General features: G+C 24.4%; 1 protein-coding gene across 26 annotated transcripts in view; it reads left to right on the top strand.

The window, feature by feature from the left end:
* The window catches only part of LOC122509423 (twitchin), a 90,636-nt gene that overhangs the window by 18,616 nt on the left and 54,243 nt on the right, over positions 1-17,777 (top strand). For 19 of the 26 annotated variants that reach the window (XM_043623490.1, XM_043623494.1, XM_043623504.1 and 16 more), the window contains 8 exons: positions 202-216; positions 1,324-1,539; positions 4,448-4,495; positions 9,027-9,065; positions 10,015-10,047; positions 14,844-14,991; positions 15,151-15,387; positions 15,599-15,735. In XM_043623490.1, the coding sequence (XP_043479425.1) occupies positions 202-216; positions 1,324-1,539; positions 4,448-4,495; positions 9,027-9,065; positions 10,015-10,047; positions 14,844-14,991; positions 15,151-15,387; positions 15,599-15,735 (873 nt within the window). The remainder of the gene's footprint in view (positions 1-201; positions 217-1,323; positions 1,540-4,447; positions 4,496-9,026; positions 9,066-10,014; positions 10,048-14,843; positions 14,992-15,150; positions 15,388-15,598; positions 15,736-17,777) is intronic. The other 7 variants (XM_043623491.1, XM_043623493.1, XM_043623492.1 and 4 more) reach the window with 7 other exon arrangements.

The raw sequence follows: 17,777 nt of genomic DNA, 5'->3' as shown, positions 1-17,777 counted from the left end.
ATTTTTTAGGTCTTTAGAAAAATTATGTTATTAGTAATTTTATCTTTTTTATTTCGAATTCAAAATAAAAAATGAAATTTATTTTTCGATTGATTTACAAGTTTAAAAAAGTCATGGTAGGGAATATTTTCCGGGCAGAATATTTTCGAAATAGAAACCATTATAATGAAGACTTTCTTCTTTTTACATGTCAACGAACAGAAATTCGATTCAAAGGTGAGTTGAAGTGTTCGTTTATTGCTGGAATCAAATTAAAACCATAAATGTCGCTTCTGTGACCGATGAGAGAAATCGACGAGGAAAGAAAAATTTTTTTCCAGTTTTTCTTTAAAGAGGATGATTTTTTTTTGGCACAATCGCTGCTTAGAAGTGCAACTAATTCTCTTGAGGTGCTTCATTCAATGATCGTGTGTCAATGACGATTCACTATTTTGAACATTGATTCCTTTCTGGTTAATCAATCTTTTCACTTCGTTTTAGAATTTTAATTTTCGATTTCTCTTTTTCGTTTCTTTTTTTCCTTTCTTCTCTTCTTTTCTTTTTTCTCTTTTTTTATTTCCTTTTCTTTTTCTCTTTTTTAATTTATTTTCTTTTTTTTCCTTTTTTTTCTTTTCTTTTTCTCTTTTTTAATTTATTTTCTCTTTTTCCTTCTTTTCTCTTTTCGAATTCTGTCCGATTTTGTCTTCTTTTCTTTTCGACAAAGATTTTTCGAGAAAATAAGAATTACATATACACAAACAAGATAAATTTTCTCGTGAAAGCCAAAATAATCATCAATTAAGTTATCTTCACGAGAAAATTATCCGGACGATCGCAGAAACGAGAATGATTGGCCGGCCCCAAAATCTTTCGAATAATTTGGCACACGTGTAAATGATGCTTCGCGTGGAAAACTATTTTTGCAAATATCTCGCCATATCTCTCGTTTTACCCCCTTTTGATTGCAATTTCCCCCCCGCGGTGGGGAATGATCATCTAATACGAGAGGTTTGCAAAAAGAGAAGAGGGACAAAATGTTGAAAATGGCCTTCGCTATTTTTGGAAATATTACGACCACTTTTAGTCGGGACATGAAAACTGGCAGGTCACTTATCGTACCTCTCTTCTGTTCTGTCTCATTGGTCTCAGTTTAATTTCCATCGCGATTGCCATCGAATCATCGAATCCTCGAGTTCGTCGATCGATTTTCTCTCGAGGTCACACGCCACACAACAAGCTTTTTGAGTCGCTCTTTATTGCCAAAGAAAAAAAAAAATTTTTTTTTTTTGTTTTGATAATTTCTGGAAATTTTTTTTTTAATTTGTATTTTTTTTTTTAATGTAGCCAAAAGTACCGGAAATCAAGACACCTGAAATTAAAGCACCTGAGATTAAAACACCGGAAGCGCCTAAAATCGAGGTCAGCAAAAACGTATCGCCTGTCGCTAGTCGAAGGGGTTCGATTATTATTCCACCGGGAAGTGGTTCTGGCAGTCGGCGAGGATCTCTTATTCCTCCGGAAGAATTAGGACGCAGACCCAGTCTTATCATCAGTGACGAGGTATGTTTTTATTTTTTGGAATTTATCTCAGCAAGATTTCACAGTGTGTGGATCATTCGAACACAGAGGCTCAAGGGTTTTTTTCCGAAAAAACAAAATTTTCAGTGGTATTTTTTGTAGATAAATTTTATTTCTTAATGAACTTTAATTTTAGTATTCTTTTATAGTCTTTAGTATTTTTTTATAGTCAGTGAATTTTAATGTTAATTGATTTTAACATACCTATTTAACAATTTAATTTTATACTATAAAAATTATCTTTTTTTATGGTTTTTTTCGAAAAAAAATTTTCAGAAGTATTTTTATGGATAAATTTTATTTTTTAATGAGTAATTTTTTTTTAGTATTTTTTTTTATAGTTTTATGTTTTTTTTCTTCGATTTTATAATTTTTTTCTAAACCTTTCTAAATTTCTAAAACCTTTCTAAATTTTTACAAAATTTTTTGATCATAATTTTTAGTAATTTAGTTTTCAATTTTTTCATTCAATTCTTTACTTTCTGACTATAAAATTTATTTTTTTTTTGTTTTTCATTCGGTTTTGTTCATTTTTATAATTTTTTTCTAATCATTTCGAAATTTTAAAGTAAAATTTTGTCAAAATTCCTAAATCATATTTTTCTTAGTAATTTCATTTTTAATTTCTTCTTTTAATTCTTTCCTTTCTGATTATAAAATTGTTTTTTGTTTTTTTGTTTGGTTTTTTATTTTTTTTATTCATTTTTATGATTTTTTTCAAACATTTCGAAATTTTAAAGTCCAATTTTGACAAAATTCTTTAATCATATTTTTTTTAGTAATTTCAATTTCAATTTCTTCTTTCAATTAATTATTTTCTTATCATAAAATTTATTTATTTTTGTTTTTTATTCGTTTTGTTCATTTTAATGATTTCTTTCTAAACATTTCCAAATTTTAAAGACAAATTTTGACAAAATTCTTGAATCATATTTTTTTAGTAATTTCAATTTCAATTTCTTCTTTCAATTCTTTACTTTCTGATTATAAAATTGTTTTTGGTTTTCTATTTGTTTTATTGATTTTTATGATTTTTTTCCGAACATTTCGAAATTTTAAAGTCAAATTTTGAAAAAATTCATCAATCATTTTTTTAGTTAATTTAGTTATCAATTTCTTTCTTCAATTAATTACTTTCTTATCATAAAATTTATATTTTTTTATTTTTATTAACATTTTTTTCATTTTTATAATTATTTCTAAACATTCCGAAATTTTGAAGTCATTTACTAACCAAATTCTTTGGTCATAATTTTTTCTATTAATTTGGTTTTCAATTTTCTTTTTATTTATTTTGTATTTTTTATTTATTTATTTATTTTAATCGTAGCCCATATTTATTTTTTGTTTATTTTTTATTTATTTCAATTACTATTTTCTTATTATCGGAAACAAAATTTCGTCCTTTAGCCTCTGGTTCGAAAATAACCGTCAGATGATCGATCTCGTTGAAAGATTCTGAAAATATTTAAAATAATTTCGTACAATCAAATAAAAGGAGATTAATCAACTGATTTTGCACTTGGTACTCGATTGTAATTCAAATTCTCGATTTCAGTTAATTAGTCTCATATTTAAAATAAAAAATGATTTTAATTAATTTAAGAAAATTAAGACTAAAAAAATATTTTTTTATTTACTTAAAAATAGTAGTTTGAAGTTGAATTAGTAGTTTAAAGAAATGCAAGTTAGAAATGCTTAACAAAAGCGTGTCTTTTGAAGGAATTTTTTGACACTGAATTTTTGAATGATACTGAATAGATTTAGCAGTTTTTTATTACATTACTTTAGTACAATTTTTCTCTAGTTTACTAATAAATAATTATTAATTACTAATTGTAAAATTAAATACTGATAGTAAACTAAACGTATGGACAATGCATTATTGAAAAAGTAGAAATTTGTTTACAAAAAAAAAAAATTGTTTGTAAAATCGAGTGATGCTTTCGAGTGCCAAGTACAATTAATTTATTAATTAAATTAAGTAATACTAAGTAGAAAGTGGAGATAGTCGTAGGGGGTTTTCCGTAGTTCAGTGATCTACTCTCGTTCAAGTCTCAATTAGTCAGCAATTAATAATTATAAATAATTTAGAGATTGTCCCTTTTTTTTCTCTAAAACAAAGAAAAATTGTCTTTTTATGTGTCACATTCCCGTTAAGCAATGTCTCTAAGTGTCTAGAAATTTTAGATTAGAATTTACGTTTGTGTATATTTTACACTACCTCTTTGTATACGTTATTGTCTTGTTTATTTGTTTTTCGTCTTCAACGTTAATCCCTCTGTGCAATATTGTTATTCCAAAGAAAGAGAAACATAAATATTCCAATTTTGTCCAATTTGCAAAAAAAAAGAAACATTTCGCGGTCTCAGGTAATTTTATAACAGGTCCCAACGCAGGATACCGGGAAAGAAGAGGATAAATGGAGAAATGAAGATAGATCTTTTTTTTCTTATTTTCTCGACAATCACGAAATTAATCGCTCAATTTGCAAATTTAATTGTTAAAAAAATTAATGCTTTCTTAAAAATATTTAAATCGATATTTAAATTTTTTTCCTAGTCAATCTTTTTATTTTTTTAAATAGAAAATATTTTTCCAAGTCTATCTTTTTATTTTTCTAAATAGTAAATTTTTCTCTACTTTATTTTATTTTCAATTTTTGTAAATAGGAAATTTTTTTCCTAGTCGATTGATTTATTTTCTATTTCTTTAAATAGTGAATTTTTATATTACAGAATTTTTTTGTTTTTTGTTTTTTTTTTGGCAAATTGAGCGATTGATTTTCATTAATTAATTGATTAATTTTTAAAATTGATAAAATGAATATATTCTTTATACACAAGTACACATAACACGCAGCGTTTGCTCATAACGATTTGGTTCATAGGAGAATAGAAAGCTGCGCCCTGGTGAGGTGGTCGATGAGCGCATGAAGGTGAGAAACTTCTTCAATTTGAAGAAGAAGAGAATGATGATGCCTCGTCTGCAACCTTCTTCAAACTACTCCACTTATCGAGCATTGCACTTTTTCTTGACACTTACTTGCCTTCTCACTCATAGACACTTACAATTTTTTTTTCTTTTCTATCTCTTCCACATTCACACTCACTCATGCCAAGAGATTATTTAATCTTCTTCCACTTATTTTTTTTTCTTATTATTCAATTTAATTTAATTCAAATTATTTAATTTAATTCTTTATTCAATTATTTTATTCAACAGAAATTATTATATTGAATTATTTTGTCCAATTAAAATTATTTTATTCAATTATTTTTTGTCAAATTAAAATTATTTTGTTCAATTACTTTTTGTTGAATTAAAATTATTTTGTTCAATTATTTTATTCAACTCAAATTATTGTATTCAATTATTTTGTTCAATTAAAATTATTTCATTATTTTGTTTAATTATTTTATTCAATTAAAATTGTATTTTTGTAAAGTAATTTTTTTTTTGTTCATTTTCTGATATTTTAACATGTTTTGATTTTTTCAAATTGATTTTTGGAATAATTTAATTTTACGTTTTTATTTTGTGTTGCGTTTAGTTTTTATTAAAATTAACTTCTGAGTTTATGGGAAAATTTTGTATTTTTGTAAGAAAGAATTTTTAAATTTAATTAGAATTTTTTTTCTGTGAAAAGAAAAAATTTACTAATGTTGATTTTTGAATTCGAATAAAAAATTTTGTTTTATTTTTAAAAAAACAAAATTATTATTTATGGAAAGATAAATGATCTCTTCGGTTGTGCCTGCTCGTTACTACCACTACCAGTATTATTCATCGAACAATTTTTAACAATTTATGCACGAGCTCGCACGTTAATTATACAATATCATCACGGGAAAAGTGAATATCAAGTGTAAAATTTCCTTACTTATCAAAAAAAAAAAAATCAGCATTTTTCTCCGTTACATCTCTCACTATAGTTACGAGCACTAATTTATCTGTGAACAATTTTTTATTGTATTTTTTTTCATTTAGTTCTGAATTTATTCGTCTTCTTAAGATTTCTCTGACAATTTTGATAAATTATTACAAAAAAAATATTTTTAATTTCTTTTCTTGTTTTTATTTTATTTTTTTTTCATTTAGTTTAATATTTGACAGAGGAAATAAATTGAAAAGTGACTCAAAATGTAATATTAGTTCATTTAATAAAATTTATTCGGGTCTTGTTCGGATTTTTTTTGTTTCTGTAAAAAAAATATTTTAAATTGCTTTTCTAAGTTTTATTTTATTTATTTTAATTTCTAGTTCAGTATTTGATGGAAAAAATTGGTTAAAAAGTGATTTAAAATGAAATATTAGTTCACGAAATAAAATTTATTGGAGTCTTGATCGAATTTGTATTTTTTTATTTTTTTATTGTATTGTATTTTGTATTGTATTTTTTTACTTTAATTTTTTACACATTAATTTATAATATTAAAATTACTTAATATTTTTAAAAGATTTAAATTGAAATATTACTTACTACAAAGATTAAGTTTACTTAAAATTTTTTTGAACATTTACTTTGAATATTTTTTACACGACAATTTTATAATTAAGATCGAAGAAAATCGGTGATTATTTTTGGTGTTGCCGGATGGCAATAAATTGGCGTTAAGTGATGAGATTCAACAGTATTTATTGCTCGTAACTATAGATCCAATTTCTGTTTACCAAAACAAGACAAGCACAAATTTACTAGTTTCAAAATGAGAAATGCCAAACAGTGCCCCCGCAACTAGCGCACGGAATTCAAAGTCAATTCGGGCTCTGCATGTCGACATTTTTTATTAGACGCTCGTCACTAGATTTTAATTTCATTTATTAATCAAAACACCACAAAAAAAAATAAAAATGAAAAAATAAAAATTGATCTGAACTCGAAAAGTATATTCTCGAATATATATAAGTAACGTTGCAGTTAAACTGGAACAAATTCAAGAATCAATGCGTGGATAAGAAATAGTCACCAATTTATTAAATTTTATAATATAGAAAACTATTTTCGTCGTTATTTTTTACTCTCATTTGGCACCTGTGGGTTATTCAATATCTCTGATTATATTTCGAAAATTTTTTATTATTTTTTCCCTTCTATTTAATTCTTCTGCAGTTGGTTTTAATTCTACTTTTTTTTTATTTTTTAAAGAAAGGAGAATATTATCGAAAATTATTTTTTTCATATATTTTTTACCCTTTGATTTAATTCTTGTGTAATTGATTTTTTCTTATTTTTCAAGGAGAGGAGAATATTAGCGATAATTGGAGTTTATTTTCAAAATTAAGGGAGAAAAAATACCGAAACACGACTTAGATTGGAAAATTCAATACACAGCGTTAAATGATAATATATCGTCGTGTCTGCAAATTGCTTCGTGAAAATAAAGCCGTAATGCAAAATGTTGGCCAAGTTTATCCCGCAAATCGTATAGTATAGAAAATATCTGGAGTACGGCTATGTTTTCCGAAATGCATGTTGGCCTGTCTGATTTGTCAAACTAATTAGATTTAATTTATCTCGCTTTTAATAAGGCACATTTTTCACATTGAAATCCAAAATGTAAATATAATTGCATCACAATTTTGCTGATATTTTCCTTTTTGCCAAAAAAAAACAATTTATAAGTCTTTTTATTCTTTGTTTTTTTTTTTTATTCTTTATTCCTCTCATTCAGGTAAAATCATCAAATTTTCTAGATTTGCAGTAAATTTGTTTCAAATTGTCAAAAATAGGAAAAGAATTATTCAGACATTGAAATTAAACAAATTTTATAGGGATCAAGGAAAAAGTCAAAATTCTATATGAAAATCAGGGAAAAATATTGAATTTTTGTTTATTTAAAAACAAAACAGAAAATAATTTTGAAGCAGTTTTTTTGTAATTCGAAAATATTTTTCAAACCGTTTTTTTTTTTTATTCAAGAGCAAAATTTGTTTTGCGAAAAATTTTCTTAATTCATTTTTCGGAAGAAATTTGCCGAGTGAATCACTGAACAAGAAATTCAATCTGAAATTGGCAATGACACGGATCGTTTTTAATGTTCACGGGCGATTTGGCAAACGTTGTTTGTTGGACAATGCTGTTTGAGTCGCTGGTTGACATTAACAAGTGATTAAAGTAAAGTTAACAATGTGTAGACAATTTATCGAACATATATAACAATTTTCTTGTTGATACTCTTGTTGAAGTAATTTATCACTCGTTATTAAAATTCATAAATTTACAAAAGGGAAATGTCGTGAAATTTTTTTATTTTCCGCAAATTCGACTGATGATACTTTTCGAGTTCATGACCAAAAAAATTAATCACTAAAAAAGAAACAATTAATTCTAATAATCATTTATAATCATTTAATCGGAATGGTTCCATTTTAATAAAGAATGAGAATGAATTGGGTTAAACAAAAGTGCAATCTTGACCACTAAATGCATATATGTACAGTTACCACCATACAAATTACAATTACATCACAAGACAAATATTTTTTTTTCTTGAATCATAAACAAGTATTTTTTTTAATTAAAAAACGTTTCAATGGAAAATAAAAATTCTCGAAAGAAGAAGCAATTTTTCGATCGTATTTTTCATATTTTTTTTAAATATTTGCATTAGATGCAATAATAATTTTTTCTTAATTAGAGAATTTTTATTTTTTATTGTAACGTTCTGAAATCGCATTGTAGAAATTGATTTAAATTTAGCGCAATAATTTTATTAGTAATAATAATAGTAATCATCAATCATTTCGTAGATTTGACTATTATCTTTGATCATCGTCATCGAATTCCTGCGAATCATCGGATCATTCTTTTGGGTGTCGTTTGTGACATTTCTTTTATTTTCTTTTGTAATGTCAATCGATATCTTCAAAATCGCTATATTCAAAATCGAGAGCAGATTTTTCAATTTTTTACTTATATATTTTTAATTAATTAATTTCATTGCAAAAAATTTATGTATGAATATTTTTAATTGCAAAAAAATTTATAATTGAATATTTCTAATTGTAAACAAAATTTTAAATTGAATATTTTCAAGTGTAAAAAATTTATTATTGGATATTTTCAATTGTAAAAAATTTATAATTGAATATTTTCAATTGCAAAAAATTTATAATTCAAAATATTGAATGAAAAAATTTTTGACAATAGAATTGAATAATTTAAAATAAAAAATTGTAAGTATGTAAATTGTAGCAAAATTGAAGAATAGAAATCGTAAGAAATTTATTTAAAATTGTTAATTATTTTCTATGTTTTTATTTATTGGCTGATAAATTTTTTCTTTTATTAAAATAGAAATTGTCTGTATTGTGAAAAATTATATTTTTTATTTCTCGTCGTGATTTTGAATTAGCGATTGAGGGCCTTTTTAAAAAAATTGTGGAAGGTTTTTTCTTTAGATGAAAACAAAAATTTAGATAAAAATCCACTAATTGTTTATTCTCGTCTCTGTGATTTTCCACAGGCGGGAAAGTTACGTCCCGGCGAGGTGTTAGATACAAAGGTGAGATTTGTGTTCGCTATAACACAAAGCTTACCAAATCATGTCCTGCAATTTTTTTTTATCTCATCCACTCATTGTCATTTATTTCCAATTGATCATATTCGCAAATATTAATAAAAAAAAACAAATTTTTTTTATCATTATGCAAAAAGGAGAAGAAAAATTTTACTAGAACAAAAAAAGTATTCTCACATTTTGTATCGATTTTCTTTTTGCCGCTACAAGAAAATTTTTAGAGTCTAAAAAGTATCTTAATTCTTTTCTTTTTAATTTTCTTTTAATATTTTCTTTTAATATTTTAATTTTAATTTTAATTTTAATTTCATTATTTAAAATAGTGATTTTAATTTTAAAAAATTCAAATTTTAAATAACTATCTAATTTAATTTTAAATGTTTTTTTAGATTTTTGTTTTACTTTTGTCAGCAATTAATTATTATTTACAACATTATTCTTAATAATATTCTAATCACAATAATTATCATCAACATCCGTCAACATTATTTGCAGTTAATTAAACATTCATCATTTATTTTATTATTTTATTTATTTATTTATTCATTTAATTATTTTTGAGTATCACATTTTATGCAACATATTATATTTAAAGAAAACAGGGTCAGAATAAAAATAAAATCGCTGCTGCGAATAATCATATTAATAATAATTGAAAAATTATAATTTTAGCCTTCTTTCGAAGCTGATGCTGAAATATTGCTGCTATCAACGCTAATTCGCTACTTAATTCGCCTTTTTTCTCAGGAACTATTTATAAACGTTTCAATGAAACGGTAACATTTACTACATATTAATTTTTTTTCGACATAAGCAAAAAAAAAAAAAAATAGCTAACAGTTTCTTTTTATCAAATTTCCTATCATTTTTTTTCTGTTTTGAAAACATCATTTATTTTTTTCATCACTAAATTTTTCTTTTTTCCGGAAAACAGTCCCGCGGACGTCCTGGCGAGCTTCAAGATAAGGTTAGCCTAAGCAGAGGTTTTTCATTGTTTTTTTTTATTTTGAACCTTCATGTACTTTTTGGAATTCACTTGTTTTTGCGCTGAACTTTTTTTTGATATATTCCAACAGTGAAGGACAATTTTTTTATTTTTTACACTGAAATTCAATTTTTACGAATAGAAGGAAAGTTAATATTCGTTTGGAAGTAAATTATTTATTGAAACAATTTTCTATGTTTTTTGTTATTTATTTTTTTTTAGAATTTATTATTTTGTTTCTATCATTTTCCGAAACTTCGAAAACAGATTTTAAAATCGAAACTATTTCGATATTTTTCTGTAACTATTTGGCTTTGAAAAAATTATTCAAAAATGTTTTTGAGTTAAGAGGAGTAATTATTAAAATATTATTAATATAATTAAATATAATAGTTGATTTATTATAGTAAAAAATAATTCAAGAATAATATAATTTTTTGTCTAGATTCAATATTTGTTGTCATGAAAATTCGAAATATTTTCCGATCCTTGAAAATTAGACAAATTTTTATTTTATTTATTTTTTATTTATTTTAATTTGTTAAATTTGCCTAAATTTAAATTTAATTTCAATAAATTCTATTTAATTCAGTATTAAAATTCAGAATTTCAATATAAAATTCAGTGTTGATTAAAAAAGAAAAAAAATTGAATTTCACTGATGAAAAATTGAAAACTGAAGTTTTTTGCATATCGTGATTAATATTTTTCATCTGAGACGAAAATATTTACTGTATATATTTTCTTGTGTAGATTGATACCTTTCGTGTTTTTATAATTTGTGTTGATATTTGTATTTTAGAATTGAATGTCGCCGCTTTTATGGGACATAAGACGACTCTTGTAATCTAATTATTTTTTCGATTTATGTAAAAATATGTATTTTTTTTTTTTAGAAAAATCATATTTGTGTTTTAACTTTTGATATCAAGTTATTAATGTGTTCAATTTTTTTCTATCTTGTATATAATCTCCTTCTTTGTACATTTTTCTCTTTTGTAAATAATCTCAGAATTTTATTTTTTTTATTCTCTGAAATCGAAGTTCACCGATTTAATTTTTTCTGTTCGAAGAAATTATAGAATTGTGGTTTAGAAAAATCTAAGAATTACAAAAATTTACTTTTAATTTCATATTTAACATTTTATTTCGATTTTATTTTTATTTTATTTTTATTTCATTTTAAATTAATTTAATTTCTTTTTTCTTTAAATTTTAGTTAATTTTGATTTTATTTTGATTTCACTTGTGTTTCATTTAATTTTCATTTAATTTTTATTGAATCTTCTTTTTATTCTCGTTAAGATTAAAATTTGAAATAAAAATTATGATATTTTTTTTCTTATTTCTCGAGAATGTAATTCGTGAGCCCTTTATGTAATTTAGCCTTGAAACGTGAAATTATTACTAGAATCAACTATTTTTACACCTCCTGCCCAATCGTTATTATTATTATTATTTTTTTTTTTCTATAATTTAATTTTTGCTCCTTCCTGAATTACTAAATCGTTTTTATTTAAAAACCCCGAATTTAAAGTTATTCTCTCTCTTTCATACCTGTACTATAATTCTTTTTAATTGGAAAATTGCAGTGTGGTGTGGGTGTAATATGGCATTAGAAGAGAAAATATTATTATTCCACTAATCACAGAGACTTCATCTGACTGGCTTCGATCCAGAATCCAATTTGCAGCTGATCATAAAATCAGAGCATGGGAAACATTAATTAATACACCTTTCTGTTACACAAGTCACGGATTTTAGTAAAATTTCAATTTTCAAAAATTGTCATTTTAACACTGGAAAAAAAATTTGTGAAAAAAAAAATTGTGGTAGAAAAAAAAATTCTCATCGTAATTTAGAGATAAATTTTAGTATAAATTCGCAAATTAGAAAAAAACAAACAATTCGATTTTAATTATAAAGAAAAAGGATGATTCATTATTTTAAATTGGATAAATTATATTTAATTCGTATTGCTGAGAATAAATCCTTGATTCTCGAAAATAGAAAAGAGAATAGACTCGACGAATATTCTCATAAATTGAATATAATTTATCTTCTTTGTGTAGAAAGCAAAAAAAAAAAAAAAAAAAGTTTTGTAAATTATTTCAACGATGATAAAATGGAATTTTGTATGTAATATGAAAAGTGTATTTACAATTATTGTATAAATTTTTGTTCGCCCACACTGCATTTCGTTTTACCGCACTATGTAATTAATTCGTAATAATTTATTAAATTTCACTTCTATATTTTAATCTATTTTCAAATTTTCTAATTTAAAAGAGTCGAAAAATTGAAAAAAATTAAAAATAATTTTAAATTTGGAATCGTAATTTTATTATTCTAAATAATTATTTAGAATTAACTAAATAAAAAATGAAAATGAAATAAAAATCAAAATTTGTTAATAAAAAATTTCCCGGCTCTTGAGGATTGGAAATATTTGTAACTAAAAAACGCTTCAGTATTAAAATATGTGCTTTTTTAAATATTTACTCTATTGGTAAAAAAATGGAATATTAAAAATTAGTTAGAAATTTTTGTGTTTACCATGGTCATATCTCTAAATGTTGCACTTTATGTATACATCTTCATAATATCATTTATTCATTTTTTCACTTTATTATGTAAGACGAAAGTGATTTATATGTTTCATATAAATATAAATACATGTATCTTCACAAGGTACCATTCATCCATCATCTATGTTATAATGTAGAAGTAGATATTGTAATATTATTATATGTATTTTCACTATGGCGTACACATGTACACGACCGTCCACAATACGACTGTACAACGCATTCCTCATTATTATATGTGTCCATTTCCAATTATATGTTAATTAACAATGTCCAAAAAAAAGAGAAAAAAAACATTTTTTATTGGCCACGATCTCTCAAGTTTCTGTATTTTCATTTTTTAATTTTAATTCATGTTTTAGAAAAGTTAATGGTACGCTGAAAAAAAATTTGATTGATTCAAATAAATAATTACTTGTCTATTGTCAAATAAATATTGAGACAAATACTGTAATTGTTAAATAATTTGTAGCAAATAATTTTTATTAAAGTCAATGAAATGGTACACCCAGAAAAAAGATACATTTGACTCAGAACAAACTGAATTTTTTATTCGTAATTTTATTCGGTTCAATTAAATTTTCTTTGATTCAAATAAAATTTTATTTGGTTCAAATGAAATTTTATTTAGTTTAAATAAAATTTTTATTCAGAATAAATAATTTAGTAGCCTCTGAGACAAATATACTTTTATTTAGTTCAAATAAATGTTATTTGGTTGAAATAAAATTTTTCTCTGTGTATTTGCTTCAAATACAGAAATTATTGATTCAAATAAAACTTATTCGAGTAAAAAAAATTTATTTGAGACAAAAAAATTCATTTGAGTCAAAAAAATTTATTTGATACGAATAAAAATTTATTTGGTAATAAACAGACGGTTATTTGAATCATTTAATTTTTTTCAGTCTGTAAAAATTTATGAACTTTATAAACTACATTGAAAATTTATAAACTTCATAAAGTAAATGTAAATTTATGATTATATGTAAATGTAAATTTATAATTATACGTAAATGTAAATTTATAATTATATGAAAATGAAATTTTATAAACTTTATAAAGAAAATTATAAATTACGAGAATAATTAAAATGAAAAATGAAAAATTGATCCTTGATATTGTTCGTGGTTTCAATAGTTTCAAAAAAAAAAAAAAAAAAAAAATACTGATCTCCCCTGTTGTGGTAACGGAAGCACCTTGATAATATTTGTAACTAACGTTATCAGCTACATCATAGTGGTTAACAAAAAGTAACTGACAAAATTTATTAAAAATAATTAACAAAATGGCAACCCTAACCCGGGAGAGTGATTAACCCGATCGATGAGACGATCAATAAAAAAAATGTCCTTGAGACAAAACTAATTATATTGTATTATATCTATTTAAAAAAAAACTCTATTTACAATGACTTTTGCGATATCGACAATTTCTCTCGTCTACTGTACAATAAATTTTCCGATCTCTAATAATTTAATCTTATGCCTATTTTATTCTCTAAGCTTTTTTTCTTACTCTGTACTTAATTTTTCTTATTAATTTTAATAATTAATGCGACTATTGTTAGTTAATTATTTAATTTATTGTTTAATTAATTAGTCGATTAATTACTTAATCAATTAATTAGTTAGTTGATTATTCAATTGATTAGTTAATTAATTATTTAATTAAATAGTTCAATAGTTACTTAATTGAATAGTTCAATAGTTAATTTGTTAGTCAATCGATTAATTGATTAGATAATTAATTAATTAATTGATTAGTCAATTGATTAATTGATTAGCTAATGGATTAGTTAATTGGCTAGTTAATCGATAAATTAAACTAATTAGTGAACCGATTGGTTAATTAGCTAGTTAATCGATAAATTAACTAATTAGTTATCGGATTAGCTAATTGGCTAGTTAATCGATAAATTAACTAATTAGTTAATTTGATAGTTAATCGATTAATTGATTCGTGAATTAATTAGTCAAATTAGCGAATTGATTAGTCAATTAAATAATTGGCTAATTTTGTAAAAAAAACATTTTTTGTTAAAAAAATTCAGGTAAGTCTTGATTTTCTTTGTCAGGTCGCAAAAGTCATTTGTTTTCTTGCTTAAGGCTTCTTGTAGAGAAGCTTTTCTTTTATTTGGAAAAAAGGGGAAAATATTTGACTAATTATTCATTTTCGTGATTAAAATAGCGACGTCGTCCCAGTGCGGACGTTAGAAGACCAAGCGTGGCGGACCTTGAGAGTAAAATCAACAAGCCAAGCACACCCCTTCGAGATGTTGGAAAACCAGGACCACCTCAAATTGTCGACTATCAAGAGTCTTATGCTGCCACCGAAGGTATTTTTTTACACTTTTTTAATTTTTTTTCTCTAATAAAATACCCTTTTTTAAATATAAAAAATATTCTTGTTAATAAATTACATAAAATGCTTTTCTTAGAAAATACTTTTTTTTTTAAGAAGAAAATAATAAAATGAGTTGAATTAATTTTTTAAGATCAAACGGCAGTCCTCACAGTCGAAGTTGAAGGATCACCGGCACCAACATTCAAATTCTACAAAGGAATCACTGAAATTGTCGAAGGAGGTCGATTTAAATTCTTCACCGAAACTGAAACCAATACCATTTCTCTTTGCATTAAAAAAGCAAAGCCCAACGATGAAGGCACTTACAAAATTGTTATCAGCAACATCCACGGAGAGGATTCGGCAGATTTACAACTTTACGTCTCCGGTATGAACTCATTTTTTTTAATAGGGATCAGAGAAAAAGTTAAAATTCCCTCTTTAAAAAAATTAATAAAAATTAAATTTATTTACCTATTTCTTTCAATTTTTCGTTAAAAAATAAATTTCTTTTTATTTTTTGTTAAAAAATCAATTTATTTTCATGTTTTGTTAAAAAAAATCAATTACTATTGTTAAAAAACTATTGTCATTTCCAGACTCCAGTGGAATGGACTTCCGAACAATGCTCAAAAAGAGAAAATACCAAAAGTGGGGAATACAAGATCCAGATAAGGAGCAAGTTGACCTCAAGGAAGTCGAGAAACCATTGCCTGCTCTCAAGAAAGTTGAGAGGGTGAGTTTCAATTTTCATCTGAAGTATCTGAATATTAATTTTCTCCCTTCAACAGTGAAATTCCAATGTAGTTTTTGAATATTTGCTTTTAAATCAGGTAGGAAGTTAAAGTAAGTGAAAAATAGTTTGAAGAGAAAATAGATAAATATTCTGCAGAAAAAGATTTTAGAGAAATTTTTTCCGAGTGATAATTGCGTCCCTGTTATCGTTGTTTTTGAAGTCTTCGATTTTTCCAGTGGATTTTTATAGTGTTTATTTATTTTTCAAATTTTCGTGTAGCACGAAATTTTATGCATTTGAATTTTTTTTGAAGACTCCTTTACTAACTCATTTAAAAAAAATTCTTTTTTTCAGATAATAGGACTTTATGTAAGAGAAAGTCAATGCAAATTTTATTTTTTCTGTAATTAATGTTATTCAATGGTTGAATAATTGTAATGACAATCATTTTAATGACAGTTATTGTTATATACGATTAATAACAATTAATAACGATTATTGAAATAACAATTATTGTCATACCAATTAATAACAATGATTGTTATACAAATTAATAACAATAATTGAAATAACAATAATTGTAATAACAACTATTGTAATAAAAATTATTACAGGTTGCATAAATTTACAGGTACAAAATATTATTGTAGGTGATAGAAAAATATTTAGGTCTCAGAGAATAATTAATTTTAAGGAATTAAGTTACAAGCATGCGTTAGAATTTAATTTTTTTATCAAGTGTACACATGTTGCAAGTATTTTGTATTTTCGTGTTATTTTTTTGTGCATTTCTTTTTCTGACAATGTTTTGTTAGTTTTTCTCGAATTCATGTCTATGTGTTACAATTTTTTGTCCCCTGTCCATTTTTTATTTCAATTGAGTGTCAAATGTCTTATAAATAAAACAAAAAAAAACAGGAAAGAAGAAATGAGATAAAGCACAAAGACCACCTTGCTTGTAGGTATTCTACAAAAAAAATTTAAGGACCAAGCGAGAATTTATATTTACCTCTATTAAAAGTTTCAAATATTTCTTACTCCCATTCTTCGAAAACTTATTTTTATATTTTTATTTTTTAATTAATATAAATGAATAATTTTAAGTTAATTTTTGTATAATTTTTTTATATTTGTAAATAAGTTCCAAATTCAAAACTTCCGTTTTGAATATTTTTTTTTTATTTTAATTAATTTGTTTTAAATTAAAACTTTGAGAATTAAAATACAAATTTTTTATGTTAAATACATTTAAACTTAATTTTTAATGTAATATTAATGCAGGTACGAAATATTAATTAGAGTTTAGAAGAAAAAACTGATTTGACCAGAAAATGTTACGAAAATATTGCAAGAAAATTTTAAAGTATAGAAAAAAATGAAAATGATTTTTTTTTATTCGAGTATGAATGGGTTTATTCTTTCTAGAATAGTGGATATCGTAGGCTATCATTGGCCGAAATAATTCCCGACTGGCCCGTTCTGCACCACTTCATCAAGACGGAGGTTGGACACAACGGTCAAATTTATCTGAGAATGTGATAATTATCTAATTAATTGCATTTTATGCATTTTATGCATCTCTCAACTTATCGAAGTTTATCATTCAATTAAAGAATTAATTAATTCATATATTATTATTTCGTCTTCATAAATTTCAGCTCATGCCCTCGTTTAGAAAATAACTCTTATTCAAGTTTCACAACATTTTCAAGGACCACCACCACATATCATTTGAATGAAAAACAAATTCTTTTGGTAATCTTCAGTTTTTCATTTCATTATCTAATATTTTCTGTTTAAATTGTCATATATCACACGTTAATAATTTCAATAATCAGTAAACATTAATTTCAATAATCTTCATTCCCATGTGATGATGATAATAATATTTCATAAAATAGAGATCCTGGTTTTTTTCGAAAAAAAATCTCACCCTGGGATCTCAGCAAAAAAAAATGGATGTATTGCATCAGCAAATTAATTTGGCTGATTGGCTGTTGAATGAAATTTCTTTCTCTATCATCTATTATCGATGCTCGTTT

This window comes from Leptopilina heterotoma, unplaced genomic scaffold (assembly GCF_015476425.1).
Source record: "Leptopilina heterotoma isolate Lh14 unplaced genomic scaffold, ASM1547642v1 Lhet_60, whole genome shotgun sequence".
Taxonomy (NCBI): Eukaryota; Metazoa; Arthropoda; class Insecta; order Hymenoptera; family Figitidae; genus Leptopilina; species Leptopilina heterotoma.
This window is presented reverse-complemented; position numbering and strand designations above follow the sequence as displayed.